Genomic DNA, 20,038 nt, shown 5'->3' on the forward strand with positions numbered 1-20,038 from the left:
ATGAGCCCTCTTCTCCCTCCAACAGCCGACGGGGAGCACCACAAGGGCCTTGCTCTTCCCAAACCTGCAGTCTGGTCCGGAAACCGACTGGGTAAAAAACAGAGATCATCGTTACTTCTCAGTGTGTCTCTCACCCACTAACCCATCTCCCCCGAGAGATGCCATTTTGTTTTATGTTCCCCGCAGCAAGCCCTCCATGCGCTTAAGCCACAACTTGTCCCTGTCCTAAGATTGGCCAGCTTGTCTGTCTGTCCGTGTGACTGTCCATTCTTATTGGGCAGCCTGTCTGTCCGACTGCATCACCGTCCATTCGCGTGTTGTGCCTGTTATTGTTGGTGTGGGTCTGAATCTGCAGGTGTGTTTGTCCACGTTTTAACTGTCAATATGACTGAGACTGAAGAAGAATCCTCCCCCTCTGATCGTATCACTACAGACCGAATCCTACAGTAACTTGAGATCTGGGAGCATGGTTAGAATTTACGCACAAATCTCCCATTGACATCAATGCATGATTTACTCGAAAATGTGTTACATCTCAAGCCAAAAATGACCACAGTCACCAATGTCCACACCTACATTTCACTATAACCAGTTGTTGGCTTCAGTTTCTGCTTCAGTCTCAGCCGGTGTTTGTGTTTCTGTGAAACTGGTACAGTTTCAGAGGTCTTCAAGGAGCTGGAAGCAGCTCTACTGAATTAAAAACACTCTTCGTCTGCCTGTCATACAAAAACCAATCTGAACTACCAATGAAAAATTATTACATTTCAAATGTCCCCACAGCAACATTATTCCCATATTTGCACTTTTTGGTTTCTAATGAACTGCAAAAGTAAATCATTGATGTAGTCGTGAATTATGATGTGTCTAAACAGTCTGTCAGTGGTGTCTGTCTGTCTGTCTGTCTGTCTGTCTCTCTCTGTCTGTCTCTCTCTGTCTGTCTGTCTGTCTGTCAGTGGTGTATGTCTGTCTGTCTGTCTGTCTCTGTCTCTGTCTCTGTCTCTGTGTCTGTCTGTCTGTCTGTCTCTCTCTCTCTCTCTCTCTCTGTCTGTCTGTCAGTGGTGTATGTCTGTCTGTCTCTCTGTCTGTCTCTGTCTCTGTCTCTGTGTCTGTCTCTGTCTCTGTGTCTGTCTGTCTGTCTGTCTCTCTCTCTCTCTCTCTCTCTCTCTCTCTCTCTCTCTCTCTCTCTCTCTCTCTCTCTCTCTCTCTCTCTCTCTCTCTCTCTCTCTGTCTGTCTGTCAGTGGTGTATGTCTGTCTGTCTCTCTGTCTGTCTCTGTCTCTGTCTCTGTCTCTCTCTGTCTGTCTCTGTCTGTCTGTCTTGGGTTTATTTGTCTCCTATTTATATGGTCCCATCCACCTCCTGAAGCATGTGTTGCTCAGGGTGAATTCCATACTGGATGGATTGGTTATATCTGTGTTCTGTATCTTAATGTCTTGCACATTGCACATCTCATGTTTGATTTGATGTTGTTCAACTGTGAATGTGCTCTAAATAGTTTATATAGGCCTTACAGTGTTTTGAGCCCTCTGCTTTGAGAGTGGATAGTGACCTTGATTTTCACCAGTATATGTTGCAACAAGTATAACAGTAATTATGTAAAACAGTGGAAAATATTTTCTCTGGGAAAATTGTTCTGGGCAAACCTAAAGCACAGTGTTTTAAACACTCTTGCCAGAGGAGTCTGACAGAAACCAGCACACACAACACTCTACTGCTGGTAAAGCTCACACTTCAAAGCAGTGTGTGTGTGTGTCTGTGTGTGTGTGTGTGTGTGTGTGTGTGTGTGTGTGTGTGTCTGTGTGTGTGTGTGCGTGTGTGTGCGTGTGTGTGTGTGTGTGTGTGTGTGTGTGTGTGTGTGTGTGTGTGTGTGTGCGTGGGAGCGTGTGTGTGTGTGTGTGTGTGTGTGTGTGTGTGTGTGTGTGTGTGTGTGTGTCACTGCTGTTGTAAACCAGTGCAGCGGTGATGTGTTTGTCACCCAAAGAAACCAGTGAGTGTTTTGTGGGGTGTTGTGAGTAATCTGGTTCTCCCATAACCAGCTGTAGGGTTCAGGATGATAAACAGAGCTTCCTGATGACATCACAACACTGATCCCCATCACCCAATGAGCAGTCAACAAAAGCTATTAAGGAGCAATAAGGTTTTACACACAAAATGTACATTTTATTTAGGCTGAAGCGGCACACACTGTGGCTCTCCAGGACTTTCCCACCCTTGGCTTCAAGTTCTACTTATCCTTGTCTGGTCTCTGTAGCCCCACTAAGGTATGGAGCTCAGTCTGATTTACCCCTGAAAGAGTGGCAGGCATGCAGGGTCAGATCCGGCTGGGTCAGGAGGTCGACACAAGCCAAGTTAATATTTTGTATGTGTTGGGGGGGTGACATAGGCCAGGGGTAATATTTATGAAAGGGTCTAGTCCTGACAAGGAGGGCTTAGGAACATTAGATACCATAGAGGAGAACACTACCTCTAATCATTCTCTTGAGAGAGGAGAGGGCCAAGTGGAAATGACATGACGTGATTTTGGGCCTCCCGGGCTGCATGCTGGGTGGTCAGAGCTATAGACATAAGCTACAGTGAATAGAATGAACCAGGTTCCCAAGCATTCAAAGAACTGCCACTATCACAGTCAGATAGTGTCTACCACATCAAAGTCCATGGTATGGAGAGATGACGCATGTCCAGTCAGTGCATTTACTCAATGAGACCTGCACTAGGGTTGCCAAACCTCTCAGTTTGGCCAGGAGTAAAGATAATCAGGGAGAATTTCCTGAACTGGATTGCTTAATAGTTGATCTGAGTTCAGTCTCAGTGGCCTGTTCTGAGTTTGATACTCCAGAGTCTTCATCTCAGAGCTTTGCCCCTAATATTAGTCCAGCCTGCTAAAGCTCCAACAGACTTTAAAAGAACATCATTTAGAGGGAGCTGGCGTCCGCCTCACTCCCTGGGTTGTGTTTAGTTTGATCCTGTCCTTAGTTTCTGGAATAGGAACAATACAGGGATTGTGAAGAATTTTGGCTTGGCTGTAGCAGAGGATTAATTGAGACCAGGTTTCTTGCTTTTCATCTAAAAGATATAAGAACATGCATAAAATGTTATGGTGTCTCGGGGGTCTATTCAATCAGATCTGCTTTAGTCGACATCCGCATAGCGGTTGTTTTGGCGGTGTCGGAGGTGGAACTGCGTTAGAGCTCCTGTGGCATTATACCTAAAGCGGACATTGGCATTGGCTGCACGGAGTCACATTAAGAGAAAGCCCATGCAGCCTTGTTTACAAGTTGGAACAGTGGAATGTGTGATATAATCTGCACCTCGATTAGGATGATTGAAATCTTCATTATTTCGTTTAATGATTTTCAATTTGAGCGTAATTATTTCTAAAGTATATAGACTACACTTTCTCGTTCTGAACTTCTAACGCAAGTGGGACAGTGTGGCTTTGTGGCAATAATCAAGAGCAGTTGCTCATCGATTTGACAGCTGCAGTTCCACCTTGAATGCAGTTCCATCTCCGACACCGCCAACATATCAGCTGTGTCGGCTATTGCCCGGTAAACGCTTGATCTGATTTAATCTAGGCCTCAGTCTTCCTGATCTTTTCTTAGAATCCTCGTATGGTTTTTAGGTTTCTTCTGATCTCTGTTCTTGTGTTCTTTATATGACAGCTAGGTTTATGGTTGAAGGTTATTAAGAGTTGACGTGGTGTTAGTCATAGCCTATGGCTGCACAATGTATTAGAGTTCTCAACATCTGTTGGGCCTGTTTGTATGGCATTGCTTCTGTTAGCACTCTCCTCCATCACCATCTCCTCTCCAGTGTGTCAGTTGACACTGCGACTTCTCTCTTCTTCATCCCTCTTTGCCTTTTCAGTTTTTTCAAAAGCACAATATCTGTCCTCAGTTATGAGTTAATAGGCCTTTCAACTGTGCACTCCAGCAGCCTCCAAATATGTAGTTCCTAACCCTGCTATGGCCTCTATTTCCCAGTCTCCCCTGCAGTCCTGCGTCCATCTCTTCCTGTCAACAAGAGGCCCAACCTGGTTGGGAAAACAGGGAACAAGGGTGAGGGCAGCACTGAAAACTGTTTTGGCTACTGAATACTTCACCAAAGTGTTGCCAGTTTTGCACCGACTTCTTCATTTTGCCATCATCTTGATGATTATATTCTAACAACCTTCCTTCCCTCAGTTAAGTTTTAAAGCACCTTGCACTTCTCTGAAGAATACACACACAGCTTTAAACGCAACACCAGTGTGTGTGTGCGTGTGTGTGTGAGTGCGCTCATGCCAGTATGTATGTGTGCCTGTGTGTATGTGTGCAGTATGTGTGTGTTGTTCTGACTGACTTCTCTTACATAACACCAACACAATTATGCAACACACATATTTAATATATTTTCCCTCAGCAGGAAAACCAACAGAGAGACACCTGGCTGGGTGAGGTCATAGCAGATGATCACAACTGTATCTGTAGCTTACATGACTGAGCTGTGTTCTCTCCCCTCTGTCCTCAGATATGCCCATAGACCTGAAGCAGGGAGACAAGGCATCCATCTTGAATCCTTTCCCTCTGGTTACGGCTAAGCCCGCCAAACAAAAGACCACAACCATCGCCCCGGCCTTGAATGGTACGGTTCAATGATGAATGTTCTTGTGTTTATAAGAATATACAATATATATATACAGTTGAAGTCGGAAGTTTACATACATTTAGGTTGCAGTCAATAAAACTCGTTTTTCAACCACTCCACAAATGTCTTGTTAACAAACTATCGTTTTGGCAAGTCGGTTAGGACATCTACTTTGTGCATGACACAAGTAATTTTTCCAACAACTGTTTAAAGACAGATTATTTAACTTATAATTCACTGTATCACCATTCCAGTGGGTCAGAAGTTTACATACACTAAGTTGACTGTGCCTTTAAACAGCTTGGAAAATTCCAGAAAATTATGTCATGGCTTTAGAAGCTTCTGATAGGCTAATTGACATAATTTGAGTCAATTGGAGGTGTACCTGTGGATGTATCTCAAGGCCCACCTTCAAACTCAGTGCCTCTTTGCTTGACATCATGGGAAAATCAAAAGAAATCAACCAAGACCTCAGAAAAAAAATTGTAGACCTCCACAAGTCTGGTTCATCCTTGGGACCAATTTCCAAACGTCTGAAGGTACCACGTTCTTCTGTACAAACAATAGTGCGCAAGTATAAACACCATGGGACCACGCAGCCATCATACCGCTCAGGAAGGAGACGCGTTCTGTCTCCTAGAGATGAACGTACTTTGGTGCGAAAAGTGCAAATCAATCCCAGAACAACAGCATTTACATTACATTTTAGCAGACGCTCTTATCCAGAGCGACTTACAGGAGCTCAAGGGCACATTGACAGATTTTTCACCTAGTCGGCTTGGGGATTAGAACCAGCGACCTTTCGGTTACTGGCACAACGCTCTTAACCACTAAGCTACCTGCCGCCCCAACAGCAAAGGACCTTGTGAAGATGCTGGAGGAAACAGGTACAAAAGTATCTATATCCACAGTAAAACGAGTCCTATATCGACATAACCTGAAAGGCCGCTCAGCAAGGAAGAAGCCACTGCTCCAAAACCACCATAAAAAAGCCAGACTACGGTTTGCAACTGCACATGGGGACAAAGATCGTACTTTTTGGAGAAATGTCCTCTGGTCTTATGAAACAAAAATAGAACTGTTTGGCCATAATGACCATCGTTATGTTTGGAGGAAAAAGGGGGTCGCTTGCAAGCCGAAGAACACCATCCCAACCGTGAAGCACGGAGGTGGCAGCATCATGCTGTGGGGGTGCTTTGCTGTAGGAGGGACTGGTGCACTTCACAAAATAGATAGTATTATGAGGAAGGAAAATTATGTGGATTTTTGAAGCAACATCTCAAGACATCAGTAAGGAAGTTAAAGTTTGGTCGCAAATGGGTCTTCCAAATGGACAATGACTCCAAGCATACTTCCAAAGTTGTGGCAAAATGGCTTAAGGACAACAAAGTCAAGGTATTGAAGTGGCCATCACGAAGCCCTGACCTCAATCCTATAGAACATTTGTGGGCAGAACTGAAAAAGCGTGTGCGAGCAAGGAGGCTTAAAAACCTGACTCAGTTACACCAGCTCTGTCAGGAGGAATGGGCCAAAACTCACCCAACTTATTGTGGGAAGCTTGTGGAAGGATACCCGGAATGTTTGACCCATTTTAAACAATTTAAAGGCAATGCTACCAAATACTAATTGAGTGTATGTAAACTTCTGACCCAATGGGAATGTGATGAAATAAATAAAAGCTTAAATAAATAATTCTCTCTACTATTATTCTGACATTTCACATTCTTAAAATAAAGTGGTGATCCTAACTAACCTAAGATAGGGAATTTTAACTAGGATTAAATGTCAGGAATTGTGAAAACTGAGTTTAAATGTATTTGGCTAAGGTGTATGTAAACTTCCGACTTCAACTGTACAGTGCATTCGTAAAGTATTCAGACACCACATTTCCCCCCCCATCATCAATCTACGCACAATATCCCACAATGACAAATCAAAAACAGATTTTTAGAAATGTTTGCAAATGTATTAAAAATAAAAAATGGAAATATCACATTTACATAAGTATTCAGACCCTTAACTCAGTAATTTATTGAAGCACCTTTGACAGCGATTACAGCCTCAAGTCTTCTTGGGTATGACGCTACAAGCTTGGCACACCTGTATATGGGGAGTTTATCCCATTCTTCTCTGCAGATCCTCTCAAGCTCTGTCAGGTTGGATGTGGAGTGTCGCTGCACAGTTATTTTCAGGTCTCTCCAGAGATGTTCAAGTCCGGGCTCTGGCTGGGCCACTCAAGGACATTTAGAGACTTGTCCCGAAGCCACTCCTGCATTGTCTTGGCTGTGTGCTTAGGGTCATTGTCCTGTTGGAAGGTGAACTTTCACCCCAGTCTGAGGTCCTGAGCGATTGGGAGCAGGTTTTCATCAAGGATCTCTTTGTACTTGGCTCTGTTAATCTTTCCCTCGATCCTGACTAGTCTCCTAGTCCCTGCCGCTGAAAAACATCCCCACAGCATGATGCCAGGTTTCCTCCAGATGTGACGCTTGGCATTCAGGCCAAAGAGTTCAATATTGGTTTCATCAGACCAGAGAATCTTGTTTCTCATGGTCTGAGAGTCCTTTAGGTGCCTTTGGGCAAACTCCAAGCGGGCTGTCATGTGCCTTTTACTGAGGAGTGGCTTCCGTCTGGCCACCATAACGTCTTGATTGGTGGAGTGTTGCAGAGATGGTTATCCTTCTGGAAGGTTCTCCCATCTCCACAGAGGAACTCTGGAGCTCTGTCAGAGTGAGCATCGGGTTCTTGGTCACCTCCCCTGACCAAGGCCCTTCTCCCCCGATTGCTCAGTTTGGCCGGGTGGCCAGCTCTATGAAGAGTCTTGGTGGTTCCAAACTTCTTCCATTTAAGAATGATGGAGGCCACTTGGGGACCTTCAATGCTGCAGACATTTTTTGGTACCCTCCCCCAGATCTGTGCCTCGACACAATCCTGTCTCGGAGCTCTACTGACAATTCCTTCGACCTCATGGCTTGGATTTTGCTCTGACATGCACTGTCAACTGTGGGACCTTATATAGACAGGTGTGTGCCTTTCCAAATCATGTCCAATCAATTGAATTTACCACAGGTGGACTCCAATCAAGTTGTGGAAACATCTCAAGAATGATCAATGGAAACAGGATGCACCTGAGCTCAATTTAGAGTCTCATAGCAAAGGGTCTGAATACTTTTGTAAATAAGGTATTTCTGTTTTTATTTTTAAAACATTTTCCAAAATTGCTATAAACCTGTTTTCACTTTGTTGTTATGGGGTATTGTGTGTAGATTGATGAGGGAAATAATGTATTTAATCAATTTTAGAATAAGGCTGTAACGTAACAAAATGTGGAAAAAGGGAAGGGGTCTGAATACTTTCTGAATGCACTGTATAAAAGTATGTGGACACCCCTTCAAATTAGTGGATTTGGCTAATTCAGCCACACCTGTTGCTGACAGGTGTATAAAATCGAGCACACAGTCATGCAATCTCCATAGACAAACATTGGCAGTAGAATGGCCTTACTGAAGAGCTCAATGAATTTCAACGTGGCACCGTCATAGGATGCCTCCTTTCCAACAAGTCAGTTCATCAAAATTCAGCCCTTCTAGAGGTTCCCCGGTCAACTGCAAGTGCGGTTATTGTGATGTGGAAAATTTCTAGGAGCAACAACAGCTCAGCCGCGAAGTAGTAGGCCACACAAGCTCACAGAACGGGACCGCCGAGTGCTGAAGTGTGTAACGCGTAAAAATCGTCTGTCCTCGCAACACTCAATACCGAGTTCCAAACTGCCTCTGGAAGCAAATTCAGCACAATAACTGTTTGTTGGAGCTTCATGAAATGGGTTTCCATGGCCGAGCAGCCACACACAAGCCTAAAATCACCATGCGCAATGCCAAACGTCGGCTGGAGTGGTGTAAAGCTCGCCGCCATTAGACTTTGGAGCAGTGGAAACGCGTTCTCTGGAGTGATGAATCACGCTTCACCAGGCCCCTTAGTTTCAGTGAAAGGAAATCTTAACGCTACAGCATACAATGACATTATAGATGATTCTGTGCTTCCAACTTTGTGGCAAAAGTTTGGGAAAGGCCCCCCAGCATGACAATGCCCCCGTGCACAAAGTGAGGTCCATATAGAAATGGTTTGTCGAGATCGGTGTGGAAGAACTTGACTGGCCTGCACAGAGCCTTAACCTCAATCCCATCGAATATCTTTGGGATGAATTGGAACGCCAACTGCGAGCCAGGCCTAATCGCCCAACATCAGTGCCCGAACCTCACTAATGCTCTTGTGGCTGAATGGAAGAAATTCCTGCAGCAATGTTCCAACATCTAGTGGAAAGCCTTCCCAGAAGAGTGGAGGCTGTTATAGCACCAAAGGGGGGACCAACTCCATATTAATGCCCATCATTTTGGAATGAGATGTTCGACGAGCAGGTGTCCACATACTTTTGGTCATGTAGTGTATGTGGTATTTTTAAAAAATGTTTGTTACTTTTATTTATTCAGGGGAGCACAATTGAGACTGGGTGACCTGAGAACAAACAAGTCATAAGTCAACATGATGACTCAATAAAACAGGAAAAAACTATAAGATACAACAGATACGTTACATTTCAACAACACAAATAAATTATTACTATCAACCAAAACACTCGCAAACCTCAGTAAATTCCTTCCTCATCAGCGTTCTAAACTGCCCTATTGGCACCAGGGATTCAAGATGTAATGAGGATTGTAAATTATTCCAAACGTGGGGGGCGTTAAAACTAAAGGCTGATTTACGTAGGTTGGTAGAGACACGAGGGACCTCAAGAGTTAACCAACCCTGTGAGCAGGTTTGGTGCCTCGTATTTTTATACTTCAACAGAGAAGTGAGATATGTTGGAAGCTTGTGCAGAAGAGCTTTGTAAACAAAAAGGGAGAAATGAAGTGATACACTTCTATGGTACACTACATCCAAGGGTTTTAGAGAAGTGGCAGCTGCATTCTGATAAATGATGCAGTGATGAGTATTAAACCTGTCACCTGTGATAAAGCAAAGCTAGCTATGGTGCCCTGCATCCAAGGGTTTTAGAGAAGTGGCAGCTGCATTCTGATAAATGGTGTCACCATATAATCAAGAGCTGGCAGGGAGGTAGCCTGTACAATCTGCTTCCAGCTGTTTAAGGAGAGGCATGATATATTTCTATAAAAGAAGCCTACTTTAAATCTCAGCTTCTTAACTAGCTCATCCGTATTTGTTTTTTAAACGTCACATTTTTGTCAATCCAAAAGCCCAGATATTTATATGCAGTAATCTGCCCGATGAGAGAACCATCCAACGCATAAATGTGTAAACCATCTGAAATATTTCTATGAGAATTAGAACACAACATACATTTCGTTTTTCCTGCATTAAGTACCAATTTTAAATCAACAAGGGCTTTCTGCAAGGCAACGAAATCAGATTGCAGCTCTAACATAGCCTGGTCAGCAGTAGGGGCAATAGCATGCATAACGGTATCATCTGCATACAGATGAATGTTACAGGTTTTTGCAGATAGACCAATATTATTTATATAAATAGTAAAGAGGACAGGTCCCAAAATCGACCCCTGCGGGACACATTTTGTAATATTGAGGTAACTTGACTTGACACCATCAGAAAGCACACGTGTCCTGTCTGACAGATAGTTCCCAAACCATTTGCAAGATGCCTGGTCGAGGCCCATTTCAGAAAACCTTTGGACAGGCCTTAGATACACTGTAGGTCTATAAATATGGCAGCACAGTGAGAGAGAGAAAGAGAGAGAGAGAAAGAGAGAGAGAGAGAGAGAGAGACCAAAGCAGGTGCTGACTGTAGGACTGAGCCAGAGATTTAGGACAGAAAGAGCTGCCAGGGAATGCTGACATCATCACAGGACTCTCATAGCATGCACACACTTTGTTGTTTCTCCATCTCATTATCCGTCCCTCCATCTCTCTGTAGCCACTCGTAATGAGACGGCTGACAACTCCTCTGTGTTCAGCTCTCTGCCTGCTTCGGACGTGGACGCCTTGGGCAAGAAGCGCTTCATAGGTAAGGACACATGCATCATAACAGTCTTCAACAAACCCCCATGACTAAACTCACAGTGGACAGGGGCTGGAGGATCACTGAGGACAATAGCCTGGAGAACAATAGCTGTTCGTGCTTCCTCTTACCACCAGTTGTTTAGGATTTGTCTTGCCTGTATCCAGTGTCCAGATGCTTGGCTGAGCTCCAGCTGACTTAGATCTCTGGTCTATGGAGAACAGATGTCAGAGATATAAACAATAATACAACTGTACTGCTGATCATAAGCTGCTTGAGGTCTGTTTCAATGGCTGCAATGTAGAATTAATTGCATTAATATCCTGTTTGTAACCCGGAAGTAGAACAATATGTGACAGTACATTACAAGTGCACTGAAAAACATTTACATAAATCTGTAGTTACAATGTTTTTCATCGTTCTGCATTATCCTATTGTGATTCTCTGTAGCTCAGTTGGTAGAGCATGGCGCTAGCAATGCCAGGATAGTGGGTTCGATTTCCGGGACCACCTGTATGTAAAATGTAGGCCTATGCTGATTGATAAAAGCGTCTGCTAAATGACATATGTTATTTTTATTATCCTACAGAGTTCTGTGTCTTTTAAGATATTATTGTTTGAGCACCAACCCTTTAATTTCTCTTCCAGCCCCTCATGTGATCTATAAGACGGATAAGAAGCCAGAGGAGCCGTGTTCCATAACACACTCCCTCAGCTTCTTCCCTGAGGAGGAGGGGGTGGAGCAGAACGTCACCGCACCCCCCCGCTCATCCCCCTCCAACGTCACTGTGGTGACCGTGGAGGGATGCCCCTCCTTCATTATCCTGGATTGGGAGAAGACTGACAACGACACCACAGGTGTGTGTGTGTGTATACGTGTGTATGTGTGTGTATTTGTGTGCGTACACGTGTGTGTGCGTATACGTGTGTGTGTGTGTGTGTGTGTGTGTGTGTGTGTGTGTGTGTGTGTGTGTGTGTGTGTGTGTGCGTGCGTGCGTGCGTGCGTGCGTGCGTGCGTGCGTGCGTGCGTGCGTGGAAGAGCACATGCCCAGAGGTTCATCAAGCTCTCTAGGTTATGGAAGGGTGAAGTCCTAACTCATAAGACTCTATTACAATGGGTCTTTTAATAACATTATGAAACTCCATCTGTGCTCCATCAGGATAACTCTACAATAAGAACATGTCGTGGAGGTAGAGTTCCGACAAAATATTTTCCGAAAACTTTCTTTGGGCCCAGTCCTTGTCAACCCCACCAAAATCCTGTCTTGAAATGTTATATTTCCCTCGTTAAGACACTGCTGTGCACATTTAAATCACATATATATGATATCAATGAGGTTGTAAAGATGTAATTAAACATGTTGTGTGGATTTGCTTCTCTTTTGATCAGAATATGAGGTCATTTCAAGGACCCAAGGACCCAATGGAGAAGAGGTCTCCATCCTGACTACCAACCAGACTCACACTGCTGTGGAGAATTTAAAACCAGAGAGCAGGTGTGTGTCTGTGTTTGTTTTTATGTGGTGTGTGGAGGCTTGCTGGAGCAGGGTTGGGTTGGGAAGGCTCACTGTGTTTATAATAATGATGTTGGATCCTGGTCTTGGTCCTGGTCCTGGTCCTGGTCTTGGTCCTGGTTTTGATCCTGGTCTTGGTCCTGGTCCTGGTCTTGGTCCTGGTTTTGATCCTGGTCTTGGTCCTGGTCCTGGTCTTGGTCCGGGTTTTGATCCTGGTCTTGGTCCTGATCTTGGCCCTGATCTTGATCCTGGTCTTAGTCCTGGTTTTGATCCTGGTCTTGGTCCTGGTTTTGATCCTGGTCCTGATCCTGGTCTTGGTCCTGGTCCTGGTCCTGGTCCTGGTCCTGATCCTGATCCTGGTCTTGGTCCTGGTTTTGATCCTGGTCTTGGTCCTGGTCTTGGTCCTGGTTTTGATCCTGGTCTTGATCCTGGTCTTGGTCCTGGTCCTGGTCTTGGTCCTGGTTTTGATCCTGGGTTTGATCCTGGTCTTGATCCTGGTCTTGGTCCTGGTTTTGATCCTGGTCTTGGTCCTGGTTTTGATCCTGGTATTGGTCCTGGTTTTGATCCTGGTCTTGATCCTGGTCTTGGTCCTGGTCCTGGTTTTGATCCTGGTCTTGGTCCTGGTCTTGGTCCTGGTTTTGATCCTGGTCTTGGTCCTGGTCTTGGTCCTGGTTTTGATCCTGGTCTTGGTCCTGGTCTTGGTCCTGGTTTTGATCCTGGTCTTGGTCCTGGTTTTGATCCTGGTTTTGATCCTGGTCTTGATCCTGGTCTTGGTCCTGGTCCTGGTTTTGATCCTGGTCTTGGTCCTGGTCTTGGTCCTGGTTTTGATCCTGGTCTTGGTCCTGGTCTTGATCCTGGTCTTGGTCCTGGTCTTGGTCCTGGTCTTGGTCCTGGTCCTGGTTTTGATCCTGGTCTTGGTCCTGGTCTTGGTCCTGGTCCTGGTTTTGATCCTGGTCTTGGTCTTGGTTTTGATCCTGGTCTTGGTCCTGGTCTTGGTCCTGATCTTGGTCCTGATCTTGGTCATGGTCCTGATCCTGGTCTTGGTCCTGGTCTTGGTTTGGTCTTGGTCCAGGTCTTGGGGGGGCATGAGCAAGCAATGGCCTCTACTCAAGGCTGTAGAGAATACAAATATCAAGTGTCATAGTGTTATGAGCCGTCCTCCCCTCAGCAGCCTCCTGTGACATGGAATCTCCCGTTTATTATCCAAGATTAAAATGACATTCCTTTGCTGGGAAAGCTATCACCATGGCGATCAGATTAGAAAGTACTGTATATTAAAAGGAGATTTTGAAATGACTGAGCTGGATTAACACCATGCTGACTTTTTATATTTTCTTTTTCAGTTACGAGTTCAAAGTGAAACCCAAGAATGAGCTTGGGGAAGGGCCTGCCAGTGAGCCAGTGTCGTTCAACACAGAGTCAGGTAGGTGTAGAGACAAAATGGACTCCACTGTAGAGCCAATGTATCTGATTACACTTAGAAGTTCCCAATGGGCATGGATGGATCTATGATCAGTTTACCTTTCCCATATCCTAACGGTAACTGTTGATGGAAATCATGCAAAATGGATCATAGATCAGAACCTTGACCTAGGACCACAATTCCCACTGTTGGCATTACACAGCCCCATTAGCTGCACTAGTGAATTAGTAAAAAAGTAAAATAATAATCCCACTGTTTCAATTTGAATACTTTTCTTTAGCTTTGCTTAGCCTCTAAGTGGTGTATCAAACACTGATAGCACATGCTTTTCAGACATGTGTAGCTAATTAGTTACTTGTTCATGGGACGGCAGGTAGCTTAGCGGGTAAGAGCGTTGTGCCAGTAACCGAAAGGTCGCTGGTTCTAATCCCCGAGCCGACTAGGTGAAAAATCTGTCGATGTTCCCTTAAGCAAGACACTTAACCCTAATTGCTCCTGTAAGTCGCTCTGGATAAGAGCGTCTGCTAAATGACTAAAATGTAAAAAAATTGAAAGCTTAGCCTTTGTAAGTAATTAGCTGCTCACTATTACCGTGGTCTAGCATGTCAGAGGTGTGCAATGAGACCGTTGTTAATGACTCCAACATGCCTTTTTCGTCTTGGCGACCTGATCATACTGGTCATAGTTAGGTTCAGGGCTCTATTCAATCAGATCCACTTTAGCCGACATCCGCATAGCGGTTGTTTTGGCGGTGTCGGAGGTGGAACTGCGTTAGAGCTGTTAAATCCACAAGTGGTTCCTGCCATTATACACTGAACTAAAATATAAACGCAACATGTAAAGTGTTGGTCTCATGTTTCATGAGGTTAAATAAAAGATCCCAGAAATGTTCCATATGCACAATAAGCTTATTGTTGTGCACAAATTTGTTTACATCCCTGTTAGTGAGCATTTTTCTTTGCCAAGATAATCCATCCACCTGACAGGTGTGGCATATCAAGAAGCTGATTAAACAGCATGATCATTACACAGGTACACTTTGTGCTGGGGACAATAAAAGGCCTCTTTTACAATGCCACAGATGTCTCAAGTTTTGAGGGAGCTTGCAATTGGCATGCTGACTGCTGGAATGTCCACCAGAGCTGTTGCCAGAGAATTGAATGTTCATTTCTCTACCATAAGCCACCTCCAATGTTGTTTTAGAGATTTTGGGCACGTCCAACCGGCCTCACAACCGCAGACCACGTGTAACAACGCCAGCCCAGGACCTCCACATCCGGCTTCTTCATCTGCGGGATCGTCTGAGACCAGCCACCCGGATAGCTGATAAAACTGTGGGTTTGCACAACCGAAGAATTTCTGCACAAACTGCAGAAACTGTCTTAGGGAAGCTCATCTGCGTGCTCGTCGTCCTCACCAGGGTCTTGACCTGACTGCAGTTTGGCGTCGTAACCGACTTCAGTAGGCAAATGCTCACCTTTGATGGCCACTGGCATGCTGGAGAAGTGTGTTCTTCATCAATGAATCTCCATTTTAACTGTACTGGGCTGTAGGCAGACAGCGTCTTGTCGGCGAGCGGTTTGCTGATGTCAACGTTGTGAACCGAGTGCCCCATGGTGGCGGTGGGGTTATGGTATGGGCAACATACACAATTTCATTTTATCGATGACAATGTGAATGCACAGAGATACCGTGATGAGATCCTGAGGTCCATTGTTGTGCCATTAATCCGCCGCTATCACCTCATGTTTCAGCATGATAAGGCACGGCCCCATGTCGCAAGGATCTGTACACAATTCCTGGAAGCTGAAAACGTCCCAGTTCTTCCATGGCCTGCATACTCACAAGACATGTCACCCATTGAGCATGTTTGGGATGCTCTGGATCGACTTGTACGACAGCGTGTTCCAGTTCACTCCAAGTGGGAAAACATTCCACAGGCCACATTCAACAGCCTGATCAACTCTATGCAAAGGAGATGTCGTGCTGCATGAGGCAAATGGTGGTCACACCAGATAGTGACTGGTTTTCTGATCCACCTTTTTTTTAAGGTGTCTGTGACCAACAGATGCATATCTGTATCCCAGTCGTGAAATCCATATATTAGGGCCTAATGAATTTATTTAAATTGACTGATTTCCTTATATGATGAACTGTAACTCAGTAAAACCTTTGAAATTGTTGTATGTTGTGTTTATATTTTTGTTCAGTGTACCTAAAGCGGACATTGCCATTGCCTGCACAGAGTCGCATTAAGAGAAATCCCATGCAGCCTTGTTAACAAGTTTGAACACTGGAATGTGAGATGTAATCTACACCTCGATTAGGATGATTGAAATCTTCATTATTTTGTTTAATGATTTTCAGTTTGAGTGTCATTATTTCTATATAGCCTACACTTTCTCGTTACAAACTTCTAACGTGAGTGGGAGGGTGTGGCTTCGTGACAATGATCAAGAGCAGCTGCTCAACGATTTGACAGATCCAACGTCATAGTCACATAATAGTTACAGATGGACTGGATTTTGGGATTCATAGGGCGGCAGGTAGCTTAGTGGTTAAGAGCGTAGTGCCAGTAACCGAAAGGTCGCTGGTTCTAATCCCCGAGCCGACTAGGTGAAAAATCTGTCGATGTGCCCTTGAGCAAGGCACTTAACCCTAATTGCTCCTGTAAGTCGCTCTGGATAAGAGCGTCTGCTAAATGACAAAAATAAAAAATAAAATAAAATATCATATCCGTTATGCACACTGAAGAACTCAATGAGCTAATTTTATTCAAAGCAATATTGTGTCCAAACAGTAATAAGAGTCGATTGATGGGACTGGGCTGGACTGATCTCCAACCCTGTGGTGATAACTGATAAAGAGGAGTGATTGTTCCAAAGGCTCTTTGCCCTGTAGTGAAATCAGACTGTTTCACCCTGGGAGGGACACGACTATGTAGCTGTCCATATCAGGGCAGCAGGCCACCGTGCTAACTAGAATAATGTGATGTGTTTTTGTGGTAATCTGAACCATGTTTTTAAGATTTACTGTAATTGTCCATGTTCGAGTATTGTTTATTACTATATTAAGGCGGTAATAATGGACTGATGTGTGTGACTAATGATGTTTTCTCTCCGTAGCGGACCCTCGGGTGAGCGAGAATGTCTCAGGTGAGTGGACTCTCAGTATGTCATGTTCACAATCATTTTTCCTCCATAGTTTGTGTCCTGTTCTCTGTGCCTAGTGTCATATGAATCCTGAAATCTATTCTCTCTCCTGCCTCCAGGTAAAGCTGCTATTTGGACACAGTTCCCCTTCAAGGCCGATTCCTTCTCGGAGTGTAACGGGAAGCAGTACGTGAAGAGGACCTGGTACCGCAAGTTTGTGGGCATCCAGCTGTGCAACTCCCTTAGATACAAAATCTACATGAGCGACTCGCTCAACGGTCAGTATAGTATAGTAAGAGGGTTTGTATACACTGAGTGTACAAAACATTAAGAACACCTGCTCTTTCCATTACATAGACTGACCAGGTGAATCCGGATGAAAGCTACACTCTTAGAAAAAAAGGTGCTATCTAGAACTAAAAAGGGTTATTTGGCTGTCCCCATAGGGCAACCCTTTGAAGAACCCCTTTTGGTTCTACATAGAACCCAAAAGAGTTTTACCTGGAACCAAAAAGGGTTCTCCTATGGGGACAGCCGCAGAACCCTTTTGAAACCCTTTATCTAAGAGTGTATGATCCCTTATTGATGTTACTTGTTCAATCCACTTAAATCAGTGTAGATGAAGGGGAGGAGACAGGTTAAAGAATGATTTTTAAGCCTTGAGACAAATCAGACATGGATTGGTCATGTGTGCCTTTCAGAGGGTGAATGGGGAAGACAAAAGATGTAAGTGCTTTTGAACGGGGTATGGTAGCAGGTGCCAGGCACACCAGTTTTTGTCAAGAACTGCAACGCTGCTGGGTTTTTCATGCTCAACAGTTTCCTGTGTGTAAATTAAGAATAGTCCATCACCCAAAGGACATCCTGCCAACTTGACACAACTGTGGGAAGCATTGGAGTCAATATGGGCCAGCATCCCTGTAGAACACTTTCGACACCTTGTAGAGTCCATGCCCTGACGAATTGAGGCTGTTCTGAGGGCAAAAGGGGGGGTTCAACTTAATATTAGGAAGGTGTTCCTAATGTTTGTATACTCAGTGTATGTCTATGTTTTACTGTGTCTACGTTACCTTGTCTCTGTGTAGTACGTCTATAAAGAGTTTATAGGCTACATTGGAATTTTGAATGAGGTGTAACTAACAAAAATGATTGAACCTATAACCTCACACAGACCCATAACCTTCGACCTCTGACCCTGTGCAGGCAAGTTCTACAACATCGGGGACCAGACTGGTCATGGGGAGGACCACTGCCAGTTTGTAGATTCTTTCCTGGACGGACGAACAGGCAGCCAGAAACTGGCCGACCAGCTACCCAGCCGATCAGGTAGAGCACTGGGCCATTTACGGGGACACATTAGAAAGATCAGTGGGAGAGAACCACTTGTACAGGTGTCCATGACCACGGTTCTTGGTCACTTTTCAATGACTACTGAAGTTTGCTGTTTCAGGGTTAACTATGGGAAACACTGATCTCTAGACTATGTTATAAGACCATTCACATTCCAAACCATTTGTAAAAGAAGGGTTCTCATATTCCCTCTGCTCTCATGTCTCAGGTTTCTACCGGGCTATGCGTCAGGAACCGGTCAACTTCGGCGAGATCGGAGGGAACTCGCACGCCACCTACGTCGGCTGGTACGAGTGCGGAACACCCATACCTGGGAAATGGTAAGACCTCTCCATCAAGGAGGTGGCCAGGAAGATGCCTGACTGAAAGAAGGATTATCTTACAAGGGTGAAAGGAGGACTGAGGGGAGGTGGGCTTCTCTGTTACCATGGAGACACGCCTTTCTGTCTGTCTATCTGTCAGATGGCAACAGCCCACATTCCATTGTATAAAAGTATATAGGATCATACTGTGTCACGGAACTCTGTTAGGCAAATTTGTCATATTTCCTTAAGTCTCATCTCACTATTTATCAAACACGACAACATGAGAAAATACTCAAAACCTGTAAACATGGAAAAGAAGTTGATAAAGGTTTTTCAGAGTGCTTCATTAAATATGAACACCGGAAACTGTTGGGAAGCTGGCTCCCTAAAAATGTAATAATGTGTATGATTTTATTTATCAAGCAGTTGTTATTCATGTACCTTGTGGTTTCTATTGGCCAGTGTGCTAAAAGGGTTGCTATGACACAAAAGCATTCATTTTCACTCATACACACACACACTCAATACCCTTTCTTGATTGATCCTGTGGGATTAACTGTTGCGGTTTGCACAATATGAAAGTATTAAATATATGTATATGATGAGAAAGAACAATATTTCTGAACTCCCATCAAGTCTCAACGTTAAGTTTACAAAGCAAGGCGGGTCCACTGACTGCAGGTTTGTCAATCACTTGGAAAAACACCTGAATGTATTCTGTAGCCAATGAATGTCCAAATCTTAAGAGAGAACATCATCAGATACTGGGATTCACTCAGTTGGAATGAACAGCATAAGGAGACGCTATGTGTTATCTCATCTTCAACACATTTCTAACTTCAGCTCATCTCGAGTCATTTCAATTTGGAGAATGATTACCAGGAATACGTTACGTGGATGTGGTCCGATGCTCATTGCAAGTGACTCCAATTGTCCACCTCTAGAGCGTGTTTAGCGGGGTGCAACATTGCAGAATGTTCAGATGTAATGTATTGTGTTTGTAGAATGAGGAATTGTGTCAGTTCTATACATTACATTTCTACCTACACCATTTGGAACATTTCCCCTCACTGACAAAACCCTTTGTCTTTAGCCTTGTAATGTTTTGCTACAGTTTTGTTTAGCACAACCTGTTCTTCTGAGTTTAAATATGATAAAACATGCACATAAAGGCTTCTTTTAAATGTGAAAACAACCAAAGGAAGATTACATTTAACATTTTGTACAGTTGCTCACAAATGGCTGCAGTTGTATTTTCAATCCTAATTTTTCGGGGAAAGTGTTTATAGATTATTTCAGATATGTACAACCTGTATACATATATACTATATACTACTACATATTTACATTTACATCATTTAGCAGACACTCTTATCCAGAGCGACTTACAAATTGGTGCATTCAACTTATGATAGCCAGTGGGACAACCACCTTTTTATTTTTTATGGGGGGTGGGGGTAGGGAACATTGTATAAATATAATGTATATTTCCTGTATCTATTTTCAACAATACATTCTTATGTGTATGGTTCTTTTTTTTACTGCTGCTTCGACTCCGATTTGTTGTAAATGCATTGTGCACATCTGAATGTGTGGTGTTCATATGGTCATAGCATTAGCAAGTTGACGCACGCACGCA

At 44.1% G+C, this 20,038-nt stretch overlaps 1 protein-coding gene across 1 annotated transcript; it reads left to right on the plus strand.

Annotated features, from left to right (window-relative positions):
* Positions 1-21: 21 nt before the first annotated feature.
* On the plus strand, positions 22-19,939 carry LOC311122395 (target of Nesh-SH3-like; the record flags this gene model as incomplete). The annotated part of the gene is made up of 11 exons (XM_084196761.1): positions 22-91; positions 3,983-4,057; positions 4,509-4,622; positions 10,572-10,661; positions 11,304-11,513; positions 12,046-12,151; positions 13,513-13,592; positions 16,718-16,747; positions 16,864-17,022; positions 17,948-18,070; positions 18,303-19,939. Coding segments are annotated over 11 exons (1,173 nt in total), but the record flags the coding sequence as incomplete, so codon positions are not given.
* Positions 19,940-20,038: the final 99 nt, after the last annotated feature.

Source organism: Coregonus lavaretus, assembly GCF_964263955.1.
Source record: "Coregonus lavaretus genome assembly, contig: HAP1_SCAFFOLD_6299, whole genome shotgun sequence".
NCBI lineage: Eukaryota > Metazoa > Chordata > Actinopteri > Salmoniformes > Salmonidae > Coregonus > Coregonus lavaretus.